The sequence below is a fragment of the Gallus gallus genome, chromosome 5 (assembly GCF_016699485.2).
Source record: "Gallus gallus isolate bGalGal1 chromosome 5, bGalGal1.mat.broiler.GRCg7b, whole genome shotgun sequence".
Lineage (NCBI taxonomy): Eukaryota > Metazoa > Chordata > Aves > Galliformes > Phasianidae > Gallus > Gallus gallus.
In genome coordinates, this window is record NC_052536.1 from 27,764,838 (window position 1) to 27,785,987 (window position 21,150).

The window sequence follows — 21,150 nt, forward strand, 5'->3', positions numbered from 1 at the left end:
GGCACTGCAGTTCTGCCCTTGCTCCTGGGGACAGGCAGCACAGGGCTCAGCAGCTCAACCATTGCTGCCGCTGTGACTGAGGGTGTGGGGAGGAGGGGATGTGGTGCTAGGAGGTGGATGGGGCGAGTGGGCGGTTTCAGTAAGTTTCCCAGAATAACAAAAAGGATCCTGTGCAGTTGCATGAAGCCAAGTCAGTAAAAATGACTCCAACCAAGGCTGCCAGGATTGCAAGACTCAGTGGACAGCAGAAATTTCAGCTCTTCCTTCTCCTACTCCCCCCCCCAACTTTTCTAGCACATTTCTTCAGCCTTCTTTCAGCTGTCTGTCACATTTTCTTCCAATTTACTACTTGGAAATAAGATATTTTATTCCTGAACAGTGTGTGCAGCAGATGCAGTGTAAAGCAGCTTTCTGCTTACTCTGTTTTGATGGATGTTGCTGCGGGTTGGTTTGCAAAGAGTACTCTTTGTGAATCCCATAGCTATAAATGCCCATTCTTATTAAAAGCATTCATAATCTGCCTCGCTTGTAAAATGGCCTAATGCATCCACGTAGAGCTGCTGTTTCCATATATTGTTGTACTGTTTGTGGTGTTAAGGAGTTTGTGTATGACCTGAAGGGTACCACATGAAATGGTGGAGGTGGCTCCAGCTGTGCAGTTAGAGGGCTGGCTCTCAGCTGTACTTTTCCGCCAAGGTTCAGGGGGCTCTTGCACCAATAAAAGTCATCTTTGTTATGTGGTCATCATGCCAAACTTTATAATAACGCAAAGTTTAGAAGGTCTGTGGTTTGGTTTTAATGTGTTTCTTGGCGACATAGACCCTGTCACCCGCTTCTTCAAGGTGTGCAAAGAGAGGCCCAGTTTTGCTGGGCTTACCCGTGATTTAGAGCAGAGCTTTCTGATCTGCTTTAGGCTGATAGAGAAGAAAACTGAAATGTCTTCAGGGAAGTCATACAAGAAATAAAAATGCAGTCTGGTGGCCTGTGAAGTAGATCTTAGACTTCCTCCTCGCTTCAACACAGATGTGTTGTGAGCTAGGGCCACTCACTAGCTGTATGTATCTTCCCCTTTCTGCTTTCACGGATAAGGATGAGGTGTATGGGCATCCATGACTTTCCTATATATACTGTGTATATATACTGTATTTGGTAGAGCGTTTGAAAACATTCATGCTCTCATTTGCCCCTCTGGGGGAGCAAAGGAGACTGGCTGCAAACATGAGCCAAGTAAATGAGCCTCTTCTCACATAAGACAGTGCAGGTGGTAGAATGAAGAAAGTAGAACTGAAAGGATGTACTTTGGGATGCAGAGTCTGTTCACAAGTGAAGCCACTCTTGTTCTGAGAACAACAACAAACCACGCTTCTGTTTCTCAGGGGAATAATAATAAGAGGCAATAAAAGGTACTTAATGGCTTACTGTTTTTTGAAACTTCCAATTCTGGAAGGAAACCAGACCATCTTGAAAATGGAGATCCCAGACTTTCACAATACATGCTACCCATCCAAAGAGCTGTTGCCATGAATATATTTACAGCTGCACTGTTTTCCTGCTCTGTCCCAGAGCCCCAGTGGAGAGCAAGGCCAGAGCACAACAATGTAAAGCCCAGCAGCTGTTTAAGCCATGCTTCTTCCAATGAAAGATTCTGCTCTACGCTATTTGCAGTGGTATGAGCATGAATGCAAGCAGGTTAACACAGGAAGCCCAGCCTCTAGAAAAATAAGAAAAGCCTTGATGCTCTTTGCCATTTGGGGTGGTCTTTCTTTTGAATTGCAGCACGTGGTGTAAGCAGCGGTGAAGCATTCCTGAATTCTTGGCGTGCCGTGCTTCAGTGTCAGCAAGGTCCTTCCTGCTGCAGTTGTGCAACGGCCTAAGATGGCATGAGTGCTGTGGTTTGCTCTACCCTCCATTTTTGCCCAATTTCCTCTTGCAAAGTCTTGCGAGACTGTTCCATACACTCGCTCAGCAGGAGACTTGGCATACTGGAGAAAGCAAGCAGTTCTTCACTGGGTCAGTGAGTTGAGTTGGCTCTGGCAGCACATCTTAAGGGAGGCAGGGAAGACCTCCTTTTCTGCGGTAGGACCAAGCTTTTGGAGCTGCTTAAGTTTTGAGTTACCTCACCCTTCCATTTAAGGAGTGATTGAAGGGTTATCCATCTGTACAAAGGAAAAGGTTTGCTTGGTGTCCTGTTCAAACACTGTGAAGCTCATTCATTAGTACTTAGACAAACTTGTCCGCCCATAAAGAACTAGTTGGTGCCTTTTACTTTTCAAACCACTCTTTTGTTTCAAACTCCTGCATCCCCACTTTGGGCTCTTTCATTCCTCTGGTTGAGGCTATGTCATGCTGAGAGTGTTTTATATTTGACTGTCCAATGATAGCACTAGCTTTTCCCTTTCAGACTTGCTTTTGCTCTTTTGAGATAACTTCTCATGTCACTTACAAATTTAAACGCAGGCTTGGATCTCATAACTGACGAGCTGGTCTTGTCCCTGGGCAGTGTCCATGTGCCCATTGCTCAGAACAAATGCTGACAGAGCACACCCACAGAAAATGTGTGTTGTCATCACTTGTGGCAAAGTTCATTTCTCTCGTATGAGAGATCCTCTTATTCTGACCACTTGAGGTCAGAAGGCATTTCCCAAAAGGGTGTTATCTGGCCTGAAAGCCACTGACTGTGTTGTAATTTGGACTTCAGTTCGTGCTCCACTTCAGATATATTACTGCAGCAGTCCTGCGTCATATCACTGATTGTGGAGTGGCTATGATCCCTCTGCCAGAGGCAGTCAAGCAGTGGGGGTCTGGGACTCTGCTAGGCAGTAGCATAGGTAATGCTTACTGTTAGCCTTTGGAGGACCTGTGCTTCTGTTGAGATGGGTGGTAGTGTTGTTGTTCAGAAAGCATTTGCTTCTCCACGTAAGCAGTTGTTGCAGCTGCGTGGGGCATGTGGAACAGGCAGGCAGGAGAGAGGCTCTGCTCAGCAGTGAGTTATGGGAACAGCAACAGCAGGACTGACGCTACTGGGATGTGGTTTGTGTAGTTGAGTTCTCTGCCCCTCAGTGCCCCTCTGAGGCTGCAGCCTTTGATATTGGAATAGACTGGAGGCAGAAAAAAAAATTGTTTTTAATGCACCAACCTAGAGACAAAGAGATCTGGAATATTGTTTTCCTTTTTCCTTCATATTATGTTAACATGTGTCACCTAATACCACTGGAGTCCCTAATAATGTGAGCCTTTAGCATACCTTAAAAGTTTCAAGGTGATGTAAACCAACCACAAAGTTTAGGAGCCCTTCTAGAAGATCAGGCACCTTGGAGCCATGAAGTGACCACATCTATCATGCTTCTTTTGCCACAAAAGCACCCTGCAACTCCTTTGGGTATTTAGATAGTAACACTTGTGCTCTACAAGACGGAAAAAGATGATAATCTAACTGGTGTTTCGTTCTGTATCACAGCACCCCTAGCAGCACTTCTTTGGTACTGAACTGCTGTTTGGCTTCTGGGAAGATTACTGACTGCTCTTTTTTTTTTTTTTCTTCTTTCCTGTGTTTTAGACATTTACAGCATGGTGTAATTCTCACCTCCGCAAGGCTGGGACACAGATTGAGAACATAGAGGAAGATTTCAGGGATGGTCTTAAACTCATGTTACTTCTGGAAGTCATTTCAGGTGAGAGAGGTTGTGTGTGGTGCTCTCAAGTGTCCTTAGCATCTCTGTTCTGAAATCTGTCTTCCCCTTTTCTTGTAGAACAGGGACAGCGAGGGCTGTAATGCTGTAGATTTTGCTGGAACAAGAACAGCTGCTTTCTGATTCAGAACAAATTTCTCTCTAACGAATATCTTGTCTCCAGCAGTGACCATGAATGTGCTTTTGGAATGCGTTCCAAGCCTCATGGCCTGTGCAGGCTGCCCATTGCATTCCTGCTCCTGCCTCTCAGCTTTCCTCCATTCGCCAGGAATGCACAGCCTCTTGTGAAGGCTCAGGCAATGTCTCTCACTCCTTGGCAGAGCTGATGAAGCAGCTCTGGAAAGAGTGTGGGAATGCTACACTGGCAAATCATACCAAAGCCACATGACAGTGGGAATAGGATGGAAGTTATTGAAAGAGGAAAGTCAGACCAGTAAATCTTCTGTATCATTCAGTTTCAGCTGTGACTGAAGTTTTTCCATTCTAGTTTCAATCTGAGCTCAGTGCTCAGGCCTTCAGGGAAAAAAAAAAAAAAAAGAAAAACCAAACAACAACAAAAAAAAACTAATGCAAAACAAAATCCCAGAAAACTATCTGAAATTAAAACAGTGACCAAATTAGGTCAGATTTGTTTTAACTCCCTATCGTAAATGTCCCACTATTTGACAGATACCTCCCTGAACAAGGATTATTTTGTATAAGCAATAATTCCTATTGATGTACTGATGAAATAAATACCTTAAAGTACTGTGGGAGGCGTCATGGGGGATAAGAGTGTGAAACTGGAGCTGTGTGCTCACAGCCTTTCTCCTGATGGCTTTCAGTCAGTAAGACCAACCCTATGACTCACACCCCTGAGCTTCTTGGTGTGTTTTGCAGTAAAATTGTTGTGAGAGAGGCACTCAGGCTACCCTCCCTCTGCTGCCCCTCTTTTCCTAACCTTCTCTATCTCCTGCAAAGATGCTGTCAGTGTATGTACTCTTGAGAATTTATGGATATAGGATAATACCTTTGAGTTTTTGCCTGTGCTAGTAGTTTGGAGGGATCAAAGTTCAGAGCATTGCTCCTGCAGTGCCTATGAGAAGCTAGCAGGCAGAGTCCTACTTTTCTGTGCTTATTTTTTTGCTGAACTATTCCTTTCCAGAGGAGGAGCTGCAGCCAGGAAGCTGGGGCAGATGGGCCCTAATGGCCTCGGTTCTGATTGCTGAGCAGGAAGATAGGGAAGGGGAACATGAATGGAGGATGGTGGATGAGTACAGCAGGCTGGCTGCTAACACGTGGCTTAATATCCTCTCCTCATCTCCCACCCCTCCAGTGCTGTTGTCCTGGTGGGAGCCCACTCACAAGTGTGACTAGCGGGCAAAGGTGCAGGGAGCTGCTGTAGACCTTCATCCTTCCTACTCTTCTCCTGGAGCCTCTTTGCAGCAGCTGGCCCCACTGGTAGCCCCTCTGACCTTCACCTTGGGAAGCAGCAGCACCTGGGGAGCTGCCTGAGAGAAATGAGTCCCCTCCTCGTGCCTTCCCTGCTGGCAAGGGCTTGCCTGGATGCTCCTGCCATGGCTCCTGCTGATGGCAGAGGCTCCAGATGGCTCTTAGCCCTCTGGTTCAGCCTCTGGCTTTCCCCTCAGCTCTTGGCTCTCTACACACCTTCCTTTTCCCGTGTTTTGGGGAACCGTGGAGCTGCTGACAGGAATTTGGCGGAGGTGGGGTTGCTGCACTACTCCTTTCCTCTCAGCCAGCTTAGCTGTGGGCAGAGCAACAGCCAGAGGAGCCTTCAGCCATGGGAGCACGGAGCTGGGCTGGCCAAGAGCTGCACAGAGCCAAGTGCTACCTGCTCCTCGGCAGTGGGCCTGGAGGTGCACGAGGGGGAGCGATAGCACTGCAGATCCCGTCCTGTTGGCTCTGTGCTGGGAAGTAACAGGTGGGCCCTACAGAAATTTCCTGGTATGATACACTTTCATTTTGCACTGTGTATATTTCCTTCCCCTGACAAAGCCATTTTAAAAATACCACGAGACTCGAAAAGGCTGAGCCTGTGTTTACTATTTAAAATAAAGTTATAAGGCCTTTTTTTTTTTTTTTTTCCACCAAACAGAAGGGAGCACTAACTGAAATTTTTCTTAAGAATATTTGCTGTAAACAACGTCTATGCCAACACTTCCTTGCATTATTTGGCTTTTAATGAACAGCCTTGGGCCAGTACATGAGAACTGGAGAATGGAAGTGAGTAGGCCATTTCCATTGTCTGAGCTGGGAGAAGTACTGAGAAATAGAGCAGTAATACAAACAGCTGAAAGTAGAACATATTTCTAGCAGGCTTCCATTTTTAACGGTCTACTTCATTAATACTGCATGGCATGGAGCCATATGAAGCTTTGCTCTGAAAATCTAAATTTGTAATAAATTTCAGGACAGAAGGCAATAGCCGTTGGGTTTGGGGACAATCTAAGTTCACCAAAGATTATTCTAAGACAAATATGCTACTGTGCTGTTTCAGAGAGGGAGACTGCAGTTTTGCAAAGATTACTGGCTTCTCTTAGATCCTGATGTGGTCAGAGGGAGAGATTGTGCCCTCCCCAGCCCCAGATAGAGCAAGTTGGTACACTTGTTGGCAGCCACAAGGTGAATGGGATCTGCTTGCTGTTCCAGCTGAAACCCAACCTCCTTTATTTTTCTGGTTTGCAGTCACATCAGTTAAAGAGAATAGTTATTTTTTTAGCTGACTCAAACCATTTGGTGACGTTTGACTGTACAAATCAGCTTAAGTCTTTTCTGAAACTACATTTGTAAAAATGACATTGTGAAGCTGTCACAAAAAGTGCTTCCACTTCAGTTTACAATGACTGGCATTATCCGGATGGAAAAAGAAAGCAACGCACCATGACGTGTACTTGATGGTCCATTAAAGTGAAGGAGATTTTTTTAATCCTAAGAAGGAGCTAGTACTGTAAATACATCTTTTTACTTAAATTATGTCATTTTGAAAGTGAATCTGGTTTTATCCTTAAGCCTGACACCAGCCTACAGTAATAAAGGATTTCCTTTTCCAGACTTTTTTCCTTGGGAGGGCATGGCTGTGGTGATAATCTGTTTTTCTCCCTTGTAGTTTCTTCACTCCTTTGTTAAGAAACAAGCTATCCACTTTAGTATGAAAAAAAAAAACCTGAAAAAATGCTTTTCTTTCTCACCCTTAAGCCTCCAATAGAGCTTTTGAGTCAGCTCACGTTGATTTAAATATTCATGCTCAGGATATAGCAGGAGGCTCTTGGAATTGGATCTGAGTCATTACTTGCCTGAACTTGCCCATTTGATCTCTTTTTAATTATTCCATACCTTCTTTTTCAGAATGCAAAACCTTGCATTCTGTTTGTGTTTGTTTGTTATATTCTGGAGCCTTGAACTGAAACCTGAGCTGCTCTGTTTGATTTCTGGTTATGTGGGTCACTTATAGGTGCCTCCTGATGTCCTGTCTCTATTTCCAGTAGAGATTCCTCTGAAAAGCCCACTGGGCTTTAATTTGCTTACCCTGAGTATTAGGTTAGTGTGAGTAAAAGCAGGCCATGGGAACAGTTGCAGGCAGCCAATCAAGAAGGGCGCAACTTCACTTCATGAAGCTCTTTTAAATAAAGAAGGTCAAGAAAGTGCTTTTCCGAGTGTTCCAACATAGTTCCAGTAAAGATCTGGTGTGTGCCCTGAGACTCACTCCCTTATCCCAGAGCTACGCTGCTTCCCTCTCTGCCTCATTATAAGCATTTAAAATGCATACTGTTGTGTACGAAAGCATGACAAAGAGTTAGAAATGCATTGAATGCATTTAGTGGAAAGGAATAGAGGTGATGATCCACAAAAAGCTGCTCACTACAGAAGTGATTTTAATTTCCTAGTAGGTGCAGTTGTGACCACTTGATGCAAAGACTAGAGAGGTGTAAGGTCTGTATCCTGGCTGGGGAAAAGAAAGCGAGGTATAAGCTCATCCTAGTAATTGACAGTAGGGAATTCTGAGGAAAAGAGATTTGAAATGTTGTAAACACTGCAGATGAGCTGCTCACTTGTCTTCATGAGGAGAAGTTAACTGCCTTTCCAGGCACCATTATCAGTGGTTAATGGTACAGAGGTTAATTTTTCAATGCTGAGCTCAGTGTGGTTTTGAAAGCTTTTTATAAAGACCTTGACATCTCTGACACAAACCTGCAGTAGAAAGGATTTAGTGTTGACAAGTCCTCAATTATGACATTATCTGGAATCTGCTTCTTCCTGGGAGTACTTAGCAGTAAGTGTCAAAAAAAGATGCAGGGAAGTCTACCCTGTGCCCTTCTGAGCAGTGGGAGCCACCAGGATGGGAGAACATCCAGAAGAGAAAAAAGGCTTCAGAGTTGTTTTCTAATATTTTTTTTTCTCTTTTCTTCCTAGGTGAACGTTTGGCTAAGCCTGAAAGAGGCAAAATGCGAGTGCACAAAATATCCAACGTGAACAAGGCCTTGGATTTCATTGCCAGCAAAGGAGTCAAACTAGTATCAATTGGAGCAGAAGGTAAAGAAACCAGCTGATTTGTGTGGGCCTAAGCTGTGCCCAGACAGCTCTGTGCTCTACCATGTTCTTGTAAAATAAACCACGGCAGTAGAAAGACGACATGTTGGATCTTTGGTAGGTCGCAATAGGCTGCAAAACTTAATTCCCTCCTGGCCTTTATTGGTCATTTTTCTCTTCCTTTTCTCCTGGTTCTCATCACTCATGGAAAACAGTGAGCTTTTATCAGGATGTTTCTTTCTCAATTGAAATAGAGCAGCTGCTTGTACTTAGCTTGTTGCAGAGCTGCTGGGAAAGATCCCCTTTTGCTGTAGGACATCCCATAGGTCAAAGCCAAGTGCAATCACCAACACAGGTAAAGGATCCCAGAGACTTCAGCTGTCAGGGCATTCAGGCTTCTTGTGCATTCTAGAATTGTGAGTGCTATGGCCTGTGTACTATTGTGCAGAGATCACTGTGGGCAGCACTGGGGATGCCCTCAGAGTAAACTTGCTGATTGATTGTGCAGCATGGAACTGTGCAAGATTTTTGTCTTTCTAGCAAAGATGACAGATGTTTTGCAGATATATCACAAGACTCGGGCTTGCAGGCTGGTAAGATAGTTTGCTCTGACTTTTATAAATCTTAGCAATTAGTAATCTGGACTGTGCTTTTATGACATTCATTTTCCTTTGCTCTAGACCTTTGTCTGAGTTCTGCCTTTGAACTCCTTTTGTCACTGTTGCTGTGGAGACACTCTGTTTCTGTGGTATTTCTAGGTTTGCCTTTACAGTGACCATGGAAAATGAGGGGGTTTGTTATCTCCATCTTACAGATGGAAATGCATGGTTTCTCCATGGAAACTCTTGACAGCCAGGAAATGAGCCCATAGTAGAGTTCTGGATGAGCACTCATCTTCTGTCAGAGTTGTGGGACTACAAGGCTGAGATCTGTCTGTTTATAGTCCAGGAGGTCAGTGCAATGTTGCTGTGTTGTCCTGAGATCTGGCCTCTTGGACACACTCTTGGGGTCATCTGCAGTCCGCTAGTTCTGTATGAGACCAGGCAGAATACCTCAGCCTCTGGAGGTGTTCGTGTTTGCTTTACCCCATTTACCCCAGCTTAAAGTTGTAATGTTATGAAGACTTCAGAATAATTTGCAGAGATGCTTTCTTACAGTGTTTGGTGTTGAGATGAATGTGAGAGATAAATAATTTGGTATAACTTGCACGCAGAACTTCCTTTCGGTTTTCTCACCTTTTCCCACAACAGCAACTTAGGATGTTGCTTTCCCTGAATACTGTTTATGTAAACACAGAAGCACAAGTATGGTTATTCTGTGCCCTTACAAGATGTGTCCAGTGTCTTGATTCAGTATTCCCTATCAATATGACACCCCTTTGTAACTAGAAGGTGGACATGAAGATGTAGGTCTCCTTCCTTAAGAGAAGACAACTGTCATCTGGATCTTGGACAGACATTTGTACCCTTCTGGGAACCTAGAGCATGTGTAAAACCTAACTGCACTGCTCTGATGCCTTTTTCTTTCTTTTCTGGTCTGGTTTCCCTGGCACTAGTTGGCCTTTTTCCTCTACTTCCTCTGGATTTTTCTTTTTTGATCTCTGCTCCTGAATCAGCTATGACTACCCTTCCAGCACTTACAGATCATTTACAAATAAAAGGCTCTGTGACCAATGATCTCCAGGGCCCCGTTACTCAGTACTGACTCATAGCAGTTATCCTGTTCAGAAATAGGCTGTGAGGTGTAGTTTTGTGATAGCCACCGTGATTTAGTTTAGTCTAAACTGTGATCCCATCTGCTCTGCCAAACCTTCCTGCCTCTCTTCTGTCCTGGTGCCCATGCAACCATGCAGATGTGTGGTGAACCCAATATGGGTTTCCTTATACCCCCCAAAAGGTCAGGCTTTTAATAGATCCCCTTGATGAATTGGCTTTCGACAGCGCTGAAGTTTGGACTGATGTTAAGTTTTGGTGCTAATACAGAGCACTTTGCAAGCTCAAGCTCCGCAAGCATGATCCCAGGTGGGGCCCCAGCCCAGTACTTGCCTTTGCCCCTGAGCTAAGCCCAGTCCACTCTGGCTGTCAGCAGGAGGCATAAGACTGCAGCAGGGCGTCTGCCCGCTCCATCCAAGTACTGTGTATCTGGTAAATTACACATCAGCTGTGAAAATGGGTTTTTGCTTTGAACGGTACAACAGTAGCTCCATCCACTGAAGGAATTATAAGCCTTCCTTGAGCACGAATGCTAAGGTATAATACTCAGGCTTTAAGAAGACATTGCACAGTAGCAAAGTAGAAAGAAAAAGTCAGTGAGGCAGTCATAACACTATGCCAAGAAAATGAGCTGTAAATGCCTCGGGCAGGCAGGACTGATCTAGGAAGTTTTCTTCCCTAAGGGAAAGCTAGCCTCTTGTGGCAGCATGAGGGCACTGGCTAGGCCAGCACACTCTTCACCTCGAGGGCACTTGCTCCATCTCTGAGCGTCTGTCTGCCAGACAGCACTTTTGTGTGAAAGGTCTGCAGCCCAGCTGGAGTTCTCTGTATACACTAGATAAATGGCATTGGCCATCAATGTCCTGTTTTTCCTCTCTCTCTCTCTTTTTTTTTTTCTTTTGTAGTTAAAACATAAGCTCCAGAAAGAAAGAATTCCATTGGGAGACTCTCGGGTCAACTTAAGCCTTGCGAAACCATGGTTAACCAGAGTTAAAGCTGGAAAAAATGTTTCCGTGGTATTTCTCTTGCATTTTGTCAGATGAAGATCCCTTTATGCTGCTCATAAGCCAAGCATTGCAACTTAGTCCTAATGGATGAGAACCAGAGTAGAAGAGGGTTTCTTACACACAGCATATGAGTGGGACATGTTCCATGTCCACACTAAGTGGAAAGTGAACTAAGCAAACAAAATAAGCATTGAGGCTTAAAAGCTGCTTTTTTCAGCAGTTGTGGTGTGCAACAGATCTGTGTAGACCAGGATCAGGGAATGGTCTAGCCTGCTACAGCTCTCAAATGTTTCTTCATCTGCTTTTAGATCTTTTTCATCTGATATTTCAAGAGCTATCTTTTGCGGTAATCAATTCCGTACTAGGATCAAATGCTCCAGGGTTTTACCAGATTGAATAGGTTAAGTATTTGACCCTGTGACTGTTTTATTTGCACCTCTAATCTTCATAGAAAGTTACTGATTTCTTATACAGACGTAGCTCAGTTCAACATAGAGATAACTGTTGATCCCTCTTCTCACCTGTGTAAGTGAAAGGAGAAATAAAGCATAAAGATTTCAACAATTGCAGAAGTACGGCTGAGCAAAACACTTCCTGAACCACTGGGCAGAGCAAGCATACATCTGGCAGTGGAAAGGAAAAATAAGGTCTCTCTGTGTCAGTGGGTGAAACATAGCTTTAGATTTGCCCCCATCTCGTGCCCACTCACAATTAGGGAGCTAAAATGCACACTTCTGTCATTAATGCCAGCAAGCTGTCCTAAATCTGGCTGGACCATCCCTAGCAACATATCTTTAATTCCAAAATCCTAACACTGTCCTGCCTGCAGTTGATCCTCTGCAACTCCTTCGTTCTGTGGGGTAGCCAGGTGCTGTGCTCTCATGGACAACTCAGTTGTAGCTGCAGTTGGGGTTAGCAGTTTCTGTGGCATTGATTCTAACTGCTCAGGCCAGTGGTGGAAAAGTAAGCTTGGTCCTTTTTGTATTTTTCAAAATGAATTCATGAATTTGAAATGGTATTTTATAAGCCACATCTATGTAGCAAGCCAGTCTTCCTCCTAAGGAGTGAATATTTGTCAAGCCCTTAATTGGCTGTCAAACAAATGGATGAGAGCGCTATAATTTTTGCATATTTTGTTTGTGATCTCTGGAGCAGTAGTAGGGGCTGGGTGGAAGCGTATCCACTGATGCAAGAAATTTCCTTCCAGTGAATGCAGATGCCTTGTCAGCTTTAACCAACACCAATCCACCCCCAAGTTGAATGTAGATCACATTAATAACGTGTATTTACTGCTGCTGGTGGTGGAGGAAGCTCGGAGAATGTTTGCAAAGGTCTTGCATAGGAAGAGTGCTTAAAAAGCAGTCAAGCAGAAGATTCTGTCTATTAGCTTTTTAATGGCATACTTGAACTACTCTCATGTTAACTGAGTGTTGCTTACATCAGAGGGAACAAAGAGAATATCTTCAATTAAACAAGCATTAGGCTATTCCAACTTTGTAGTGTCAAGCTCAACATTTTAACAATTTCTCTGGAGTTTCTTTCTCATCATCACCAGGAAGCAGGTGGCTTCATGCAAACCTGTTTTTCACTTTTGCTTCTTGTATTCATTGTATTAGAAAGAGTCTGGCACCAGCCAAAGGGCATTGAACGAATCCTCAGGAAAAACAGGTTGTCACTGAGGGATACAAGGATGGGAAACTGAAAGAGTCAGGGCCAAAGAGCACATGGCTCTTTCTGAACAAGCTGGTTGTTTTTTGTAACCAGGTTGCTGGGAGAAGTTTTTTAGCTCTGGAAATGAGAAATGCCTGCCTGCTTCTAACAAAGAATAACAATTATGTCAACTCCATTTAAAAGAAGGAAAAAAAAAAAAAGAAAAAAGATAAAAAAGGAAGACAAGGACTTAGGATAATGCGGTAGGTTAAATCTGCAACCCAGGCTGGATCACTCACTAATCTTACTCGCATCAGGATCTGCTTAGTAGGTGGTGAGTTTTCTATTTGTCAAGAAAAAACAAAGTGATCTGTAGAGATGAAGTGGTGGAAATACTTTGTGCTTCTTCCAGAGCAGCTTTGATTTGGTGCAGTGCCAAGGAAGAAACTGACATGGGAGCAGGGAGCAGACATCTTTCTTTTAAAATGAATTTTGTAAAGAAGAGGACTGGAGGAGAAGGGGTACTTTCCACCTCAACTCCACCAGCTAACTTTATAAAAATGGGAATTTGAGAGCGTGACTAAAGCATAGTGCTGAGTTCTAATGCCACACTGGCAACTTAACGCCATCTGGTTTTATGTAAGTCTTGACCTTTCTTTCCAATTAAAAAGCATGGAACAGTAATATCAATTACCTGTTCCAGCTCACTGATTGATATATTAGTGTTCATAAACCATTTTCAGCATTGAAGCGTTGCCATCAGATTTTAATCTAGTCCATTAAGAGAAAAAGATAAATTTATTTTCAGGTCTCAAATAGACTCTGGGGTCCTCCTGCCAACAGCTGTGGTTTTTACAAGCCTTACTTCTTATTTGTTTGTTTATTTGTTTATACATCTCCACACTTGAAGGAAACAAGGTGAAAACATGGACGCTTTCTTTTTATATTTTAGCTGTGCTAACTCAGGTATTTTTAACAGTAGTAAGCACTTTTTGTAATATTTTTGTAATGATTTTTGTAATTTTTTGTGATTGTTTTGTAATGTTGATTGTGGTGCTTCATTGAGAATGCAAAAAGTACAGGACTGAATATACTCCCCATCGCTGATATTTTCTTACATCAATCCAGAATACAACTCCCTGACCTCAAAATACCCGTTAAAAAAAATCATTTTTTAGGAAACTTATCAACAAGTAAACATAATTTTTCTTGCCAGAAATAACTGTGGTTCTTTCATACTGCGGGGAAAGTTTGTTGGCCAGTTAATACTGAGCAAACCGATGCCCCACCAAGCTGTAAGTGCAAGAACAAGTGGACAGAGAGGTGTGCCAGAGTAGAACAAGCTAGCATGTCTGGTTTTATATCCTAAATCCCTGATGCAGGTGTATATCAACACACAGCAGAAATTATCCTTCCAGTTTGCACTGGAAATTGCACCACGCGGATCACAAAATCACAAGGCAACTTAACTAGAAAATTTCAACTATTGTTATTTTTATGACAGAATCCAGATGGGGGGGCAGTCTATACTACACATTTCTGCTTGCCATTATGTGTTTCTGCTTAATGGAAGCAATGCACAGACGTGTGTACAGTACTACAAAAATGGTATCTAACTGTGTTGTTAGGAGTTGCTTTATTCTAGCTCAAACAGTAGGTTACTTCTAACCCTTTTCTTACTGAAAACAGCTTTGTAGCCAGCTAGTTGCTTGTGAAACATCCACCTGTTGTTCGGGAAACTACCGGAGAATGGCTAGGAGAAGGTCAATAAGTTATTTTCACCATCTGAAGAAACCAGAAGGCTGTAAATTTTATAACCTGAATAAATATTATCTGCACAGATTTTTTGAGGATCAGCTCTTGAGACCCAGCTGCAGCTGCTTGCAATTTGGACTGTTTGGTGCTCATTTGCATGCAGTAGAAACCCCTTTCTGGGCCAGCGTCCACCCAGCACCTCCTCTAGAACCTTCGTCCTTTATCCCTTTATACCTCACACGTGCAAGCAGTTGCTTTCTAAAGCCTCCAAGCGTGTTGACCCTGAATGATTTATATTGCAGAGTCCAGTGAACAATAAAACACAATCTGCTTGACATCTTAGTTTGTAATATGCTCTGCTCAGCCTGATCAGCATGAGTCTTTGCTTCCTCTTCAAGCATGATGCATTTATTTTGAGAAATGCTCTTTTGTGTCTTTTGGCAATTACATGTCTGAAAGAGGTCCTACACAGGCAGTCTGGATCATTTAGGTTTGTTTGAAATGAAAATTTGGTATTTCTTGGTTTTATTTTGTTCACACTACAAAACCAGCTCCTGTGGTGACATATACTGTTATAGTTTGGTCCTTATTTCTGCATCAATGGCTGTTTTTCAGTAGGAAATGCAGGAGAGCCAATGTAATTAGTAAGCGCTACTGCACAAGACTGTGCTGCACTATCAGAGTATCTGGGAAGGCAGAGAAAAACAGATTTAGTTGGAATTCTGGTTTTCCCTTCTGCAAGAGGGAAGGTTTCCCAGTGCTTCCGTTTTACTGAGATTTGCATTTGCAAGTTGATGCCTTCTATTCCTTAATCTTCTCTTTTTTTTTTTTTTTCTTTTTTCTTTTTTTCCCCTAGAAATTGTGGATGGCAACGTTAAAATGACTCTTGGAATGATCTGGACCATCATCCTTCGTTTTGCCATTCAGGATATCTCAGTTGAAGGTAAATCTCAGTTCTTTCCAATGACAGTTAAGCAACAAAAGCCTGGGGTAGCCATATGGCTTTGCCACTTAAAAGGCTCAGAATGTGCTTGTACGTATGTCACTGGAAGATCCCAGGGAGCTGCCATTGGGGTCTCATTGGCATTTCTGACCAGGCTCAGATATACTGAGAAGAGTTTTTCAGCTTCTCTTCTTGAAAGATAGTTTAGGAGAAGTTCAAAAAGATGGCTAAGCAGGAAAGTCAACTTTGATGATGGAATCCATTGTTATTCTTGCAGGCTGATGCAAGGACTTGCACTGGAAATGGACCTTTCTTTTACAAGTTTTACAAATCTAATCTCAAAACACCATTTCTTTATTACAGAACCTCATTAAGAGACTAACAATAGCAAAACTATTCCAAAACTCTTCATCAAGGAATTTTCTGACAAATGAAGTTAAGTGAAGTGTGATTCAGTGCTGTCTCTCCTAAAGAGAAGTTGGTCATATCCAGCTTATCCTCCAGCGACTCCTGCTTTCTGAGAAAATGGATTGATTGGTGTGCATTTTTTCTTTTTTTTAGAGACATCTGCTAAAGAAGGACTTTTGTTATGGTGTCAGAGGAAGACAGCTCCCTACAAAAATGTAAACATCCAGAACTTCCATATCAGGTGAGAACAGGCAAGAACTCAGCTTTACCATCTGTGTCATTTTTGCTACATTCAATGATGTTCCTGATGCAACTGCATTTCTTTGGGAGGTCTGTATTACACAGTAACAAAGTAGTCCAGAGAGACAGGTAGGAAATTAAAAGCAGAGGTTATAGGATGATCCAAGTACCAACGTCCCAATTCCTCATTCCAGTTACAAGTGCTGCTTTTGTAAACTCTAAGGTATGAAGTCCCGTGAAAGCATCATATATATAACAGGCTAAGCAAGACAGCTTTTACCTTAGAAGCCTTGAAGTAAGGCCTTCTTAAATCCTTATTTCATCAGAAAATTTTTAGTATAGTAGAGTTGGAAAGGAATGAGAGATTTTCTTGTTCTGCTTTTAGTATTTGTAAACTGACAGGTGTTTAGTAAAGATTCTGTGTAATAGTGCTTTTGCCAGCACATCTTTGAGCACTGATGAATCATATAAATGTAAAGCTTTTATTTTTTTTTGAGAGCTTAAGTTCTGTCCACATCAGTCAGTGCTGTAGTGAACCTTGCTATGGACTTGCCTTAAGTCTTATATCTGAGTGCACAAGTGCCTCTGAGAAAAGCAAGGGGATTGGTGTCTCACATCCCAGATTAGTTGATGAAGTCTTTAGGTTCAGTAAATTGTAAGAAACAATCCTACTAATTGAAATGAGGAATTCTGGTTCCAGTTCTTCTCAAAAGTCCAGTCTAGGCTGGGAGGCAAAGCATTGGCTTGTACAGTGCTGGTTATAGCCATGAGTAGTCATTCCCCTGCTCCTCAGTCTGCCTTTTCCTATGGCCTTTTTTCAAGCTCTGTACCTGTTCTTGCATGCTCCCCAGGATAGCAGACATTCAGAGCAGAGAGCTGGCATAAAGGACATGACAGTGCAAAGGGCAAGTCCTAATTGCATCAAATTATTGTAGAAAAGAAAGAGGAAAGAAATCCTTTCCAGCACTTAGAGAGACACTGCTAGCTAGAAACTAAACCGTGATTAATCATCCTCGTGTCTTCCCTCATGCTCCTGCCCATCACTGTGTCTCTCCCAGGCTGAGCCTGCTCAATTTGCCCTCTTCTGTCTCTCTCACAGTTGGAAAGATGGCCTTGGTTTCTGCGCTTTAATTCACAGACATCGTCCAGAGCTCATTGATTACGGGAAGCTACGAAAGGTACAGCTCAATTTGTTTGTCATACCAAATGCTTGGCCTGTGTAAATAAAGAGGGAGAAGAATTAGCTTGATAAGCAGATAATTGGAGAACTTCAGCATAAGCTGGTGGTTGCAGAACTAGGAGGGAGGAAGGAGGGATGAATCAGAACATTCAGACTTCTTAGTGAAGCGTGAACTTAATGAGCTGCCTGCTTGACTTTCCTTGCTTTCAGACTGCCTTAAATGAACTGCACGTGCTCCAATCGCAGCTGATTAGCAAAAACAGCTGAATTCAGTCACATCAAATGGGAGTCTAATTCTGCACTAATGTCACAGGCTAGCAAGTCAGATCAGACTTAATTTTTCTAAGAAGAGCTGGATTGAAACTGGTTATATGGTGATCAAGTACAAAAGCTCAGTGAAGTGCCCTCGCTGGATACTTGTCCCATGCTTCCAGCTTAGCACTGAGCCATCTGCAGAGCTGGATGTCTCTCAGCATGTAGATGCCAAGCACCAGAAAAGCATTTGCATTAACACTCATTTTTATTTTACAAATTGCCACTAGAAACACAGCATCTATTTGCTCCAGAGTTTGCCTCCTATTTGTCTTGGAAACAAGATGATGAGAATAAGTGTTCAGCACTTTGTGTTGCCAGCAGTGTTCTGACCCAACCTAGTGACTGCAGAGCAAACTGGACTTATATCCTTCTTGCATTCCCACTGTCTGCTTAGGTCCTGTTTTTACTGTATCTGTGCACATAAGTCTAGTGAAATGTCAGCAAGAGCGTTACTGATGCTGATACGCAAGAAGTTTGGCCATCGGATCTCGTGGGCTGGCTGTTACAAAGTGCAGTCATGCTCAAAACTAGCTAGGCAAATAAGCATAGAATCCCATCACTAATAGATCTGGGCTCTTGAATCACTGTGCAAATGGACAATATGTAAATGGTTTAATCAAATTAGCTGCATCCTTGAGGCAATGAATTATACAATGCCTGATCTGCTTTTCAGTAACCTTTTAGATCTTTACTATCTTGCAGAGCAGTCAATTATATTATCTGATCAATTTTGGTGTCTGGAGTCAGTATGTGATGAATAAACAGTGCGGAAAGGCTCTATGTGTTTACATAAACAGCACCAATAAAAAAAGAGAATTATTAGGACTAACTCCATTTTCAGTGACTGATCTTTTGGAAAATAAAAGCAGCTAAGCAGCATGTCTGACAAACCCAACAGGGTAAATGCCACAATGCTGTCCATTACCAACAAAGTCCTAAGCCAAGTCCGAGCAAGACTGGAGTGAGGGAAAGAAAAGGAAAGGTTTTTTGTCATTTTATCTTTTTAGTGGGCCTTTTAAGGTGAAAGAGAATGTAACTGTCCTAATTAAAATCAATATTGATGGGAAGGGATTTGTCCTCCTTGGAGTAAGGTAAAGGGAACTGGCTCTGTTTGTGCTCCCCTTGCCTTTATCACATCCTTCATGAAGTTCCTTCTGCCCTCCTGTAATCTTCTGACTTACTGTGTCATTTTTATTTTTGTTCTGCCTAGATTGCTTTAAAGGCATGAGATTAAATGCATGTTTGATAACTCTACAGAAGTAAAGTCTTCTGCAAACAGCTGGGAAGAATTTGGCTCAGAGCCTAGCCTTTAGCTCTGATTGCAGTTGGGTGGCGGCTCAAACACCCCCATGTACTGCAGTCCATCTAGAAATGTGGTCTATGTACTGTTGGATGCATTTCTTACAGGTGTTTCTGAAGACATGAATTATACTAACAGGATTTTTTCCCAGTGTCTTCAGCTCTGGCAGATATAGGAAGTGCTGACACTCTCCTGATTTTCCTCCATCTCCTTTCCTGAATGCTCGTTAATAGAAGATTTTTTTTGTCACACTGCAATAATTGCCATGGCAACCTTGTGTGCTGAGGGGACTTGGGACTAGCTGGAGGAGGAGAGATGACTCCTCGTGTGAGTTAGGGTTGTGCTGAAAGAGGAGGAGCTGTGGTTGTCTTTAGTCAGCAAAAACAGCGAACGTGCCAGGTAGGCATTTGTTCAGAGCAGGTTTGCAGTCTGCCACTGTTAAAACAACATAATTCTTATATGGAAAACTGTATCTTTCCTGGTTGTTGACCAAGCTACAGCCTCCAAGTTACTGCTTCTCTTCATGTCTCTTTGTCTCTATTTCTGTGTTCACGTAGGCAGCCTGAGAATTGAGGCACCTCAGGAGAACCTCATCTTAGTTAGTGCTTGCTCGTCACAGGGATGAGTGATTCTGCTTTTTTTTTGCTCTGCTACCTCTGGGTCACTAAAGGGTGCCTGCAGCTGTGGTGCTGGAGGGCTGCACTGCAAAGCCTAGAGCTGCCAGGACAGTCTTCTTTCCCTCTTCGCAGGGAGTCAGCTGAAAGGTGGAATTTGAAATAATGAATAGCTGGTGTACATTGGTGTGGAACTGAAAGCAGTGGTGTTAGGAGGAATTCCTTGGGCTCCAGGCCCTGTATCAGGCTTGGGCAGGCCACAGGAAAACTTACGTCTTGCAGCAAAGAACATCACCTTTGTGATGAACAGCTCCACCGTCCATGTGGGGGAAGTTTTTCCCACAGGTAACAGGGCTTTGCTCAGGCTTAGATCTCTGTTCATCTGTGAGCAAGTCTTGGCCTTAGGTAGCATGCTTGCAGTAGCATTATCTTTAGCTTAATTTCTCAAGAGACTTCGTGATCACACATCTCTCTTACGTATGAAATAGAAGTCAGCTGGCATCATCTGAGTCTTCAGTTTCCCACACGTTAAGACTTCCAGCCCTTCCTCTGGGAGTACCCAAGGCCAGTAGGTTTTCCCATCAGGAAACCTCTCCCAACTTTCAGCTTATGATTTCTTTTTAACCTTTAGCAACGTTGCTCCCAGTGTTGTTTCTTGCAGACTGATAGGAAAGCTATCTGCAGTGAGCTTGCTCCTCCCTTTCCTCTAGGAGAGGCTGACCACTCCTCAGGCAGCTTGTGCAGATGGGGCTGTGCTAAGAAGGAGTGTGGGCTAATAATGCTAGGCACCCTCTCGAGGGGTTACTAATGTTATGGAATCATGGTCAGCATGGGTTGAAATTAAATACGTAGTGATTACATTGCTACAGAAGCAGAAAATGACATGTGGACTGTGGGAAGATTTCACTTGAGTGAAAGAAAGGCAGTTACGTTTCCTTCCTCTAAGGCTAAATGGAGCTAAGGGCCTGTCTATATGTAGTAAGCAAGGTATGTTATATTCCAGTTAGTCTCAGCTCCTTGGATAAGGGGTTTGGTTACACTTTGGATTTTTAGTGGTTTCTCCACTGCACGTACAGAAGACAATTATGCTGATGTTGAACTGGTACCAGTGTCTGTAATTCCATTGCACAGAGTGGTTTCTTGTGGCTGGGGAATATGTAAAATCTCCTATGCCAGTAAGGTTTGAAAAGGTGTATTTAGATATACCTGATGAAATCACTACTGAAGGGATACTATATAGAGATCAAGTTCTATCTGATGCTGAGAAATATGACTTTTTACCATGTGTGAGCTGCTGGTCTCATCACAGTGTGCAACATTTTCTCACTTAATATTGACATGTGCCAGTGGACTTAGTATGAATCAGTGGTTGTGTTTGCTTGGATGGCCTCTGCCTGTGGTTTCCTTTGGTAGGTGAAACACTGCTATCTCCTAGAGACACTCATCCAAATGAACACGAATTGTTATGGGGTACCAACCTAAAGCATGCATTAATTCCTGGGGACCTTCTGTAACAAACTGCTTTTCAGAAGGGCTGAACTTCCTAGCTACATGAAACTGTAATGCAAGGGCTACCTAGTGACCAGTGCCTTAAAGAAACCTTCCTGCATGCCACACTCTGTCCACCCAGGCCTGCCTAACTTCATGTTTCATGCTGGCTGGTTCAAATAGTTTCCTACTGACTGAAATTCAGGCATAGCTGAAGCTTCCAAGTCAGAGTGCTAAGTGAAGTACATGCTCTCAAACAGAAAAGAAACAGAATGCATATGCTAGTTTAGAAAGAAGGTTTATGTAAGAAGATTATACTTTT

At 43.0% G+C, this 21,150-nt stretch overlaps 1 protein-coding gene across 6 annotated transcripts in view; it reads left to right on the top strand.

Annotated features, from left to right (window-relative positions):
* ACTN1 (actinin, alpha 1) overlaps positions 1 to 21,150 on the top strand; it is an 81,658-nt gene that overhangs the window by 32,424 nt on the left and 28,084 nt on the right. For all 6 annotated transcript variants that reach the window (XM_015287257.4, XM_015287258.4, NM_204127.2 and 3 more), the window contains exons 2-6: positions 3,557 to 3,671; positions 8,100 to 8,219; positions 15,197 to 15,283; positions 15,845 to 15,932; positions 17,031 to 17,109. In XM_015287257.4, the coding sequence (XP_015142743.1) occupies positions 3,557 to 3,671; positions 8,100 to 8,219; positions 15,197 to 15,283; positions 15,845 to 15,932; positions 17,031 to 17,109 (489 nt within the window). The remainder of the gene's footprint in view (positions 1 to 3,556; positions 3,672 to 8,099; positions 8,220 to 15,196; positions 15,284 to 15,844; positions 15,933 to 17,030; positions 17,110 to 21,150) is intronic.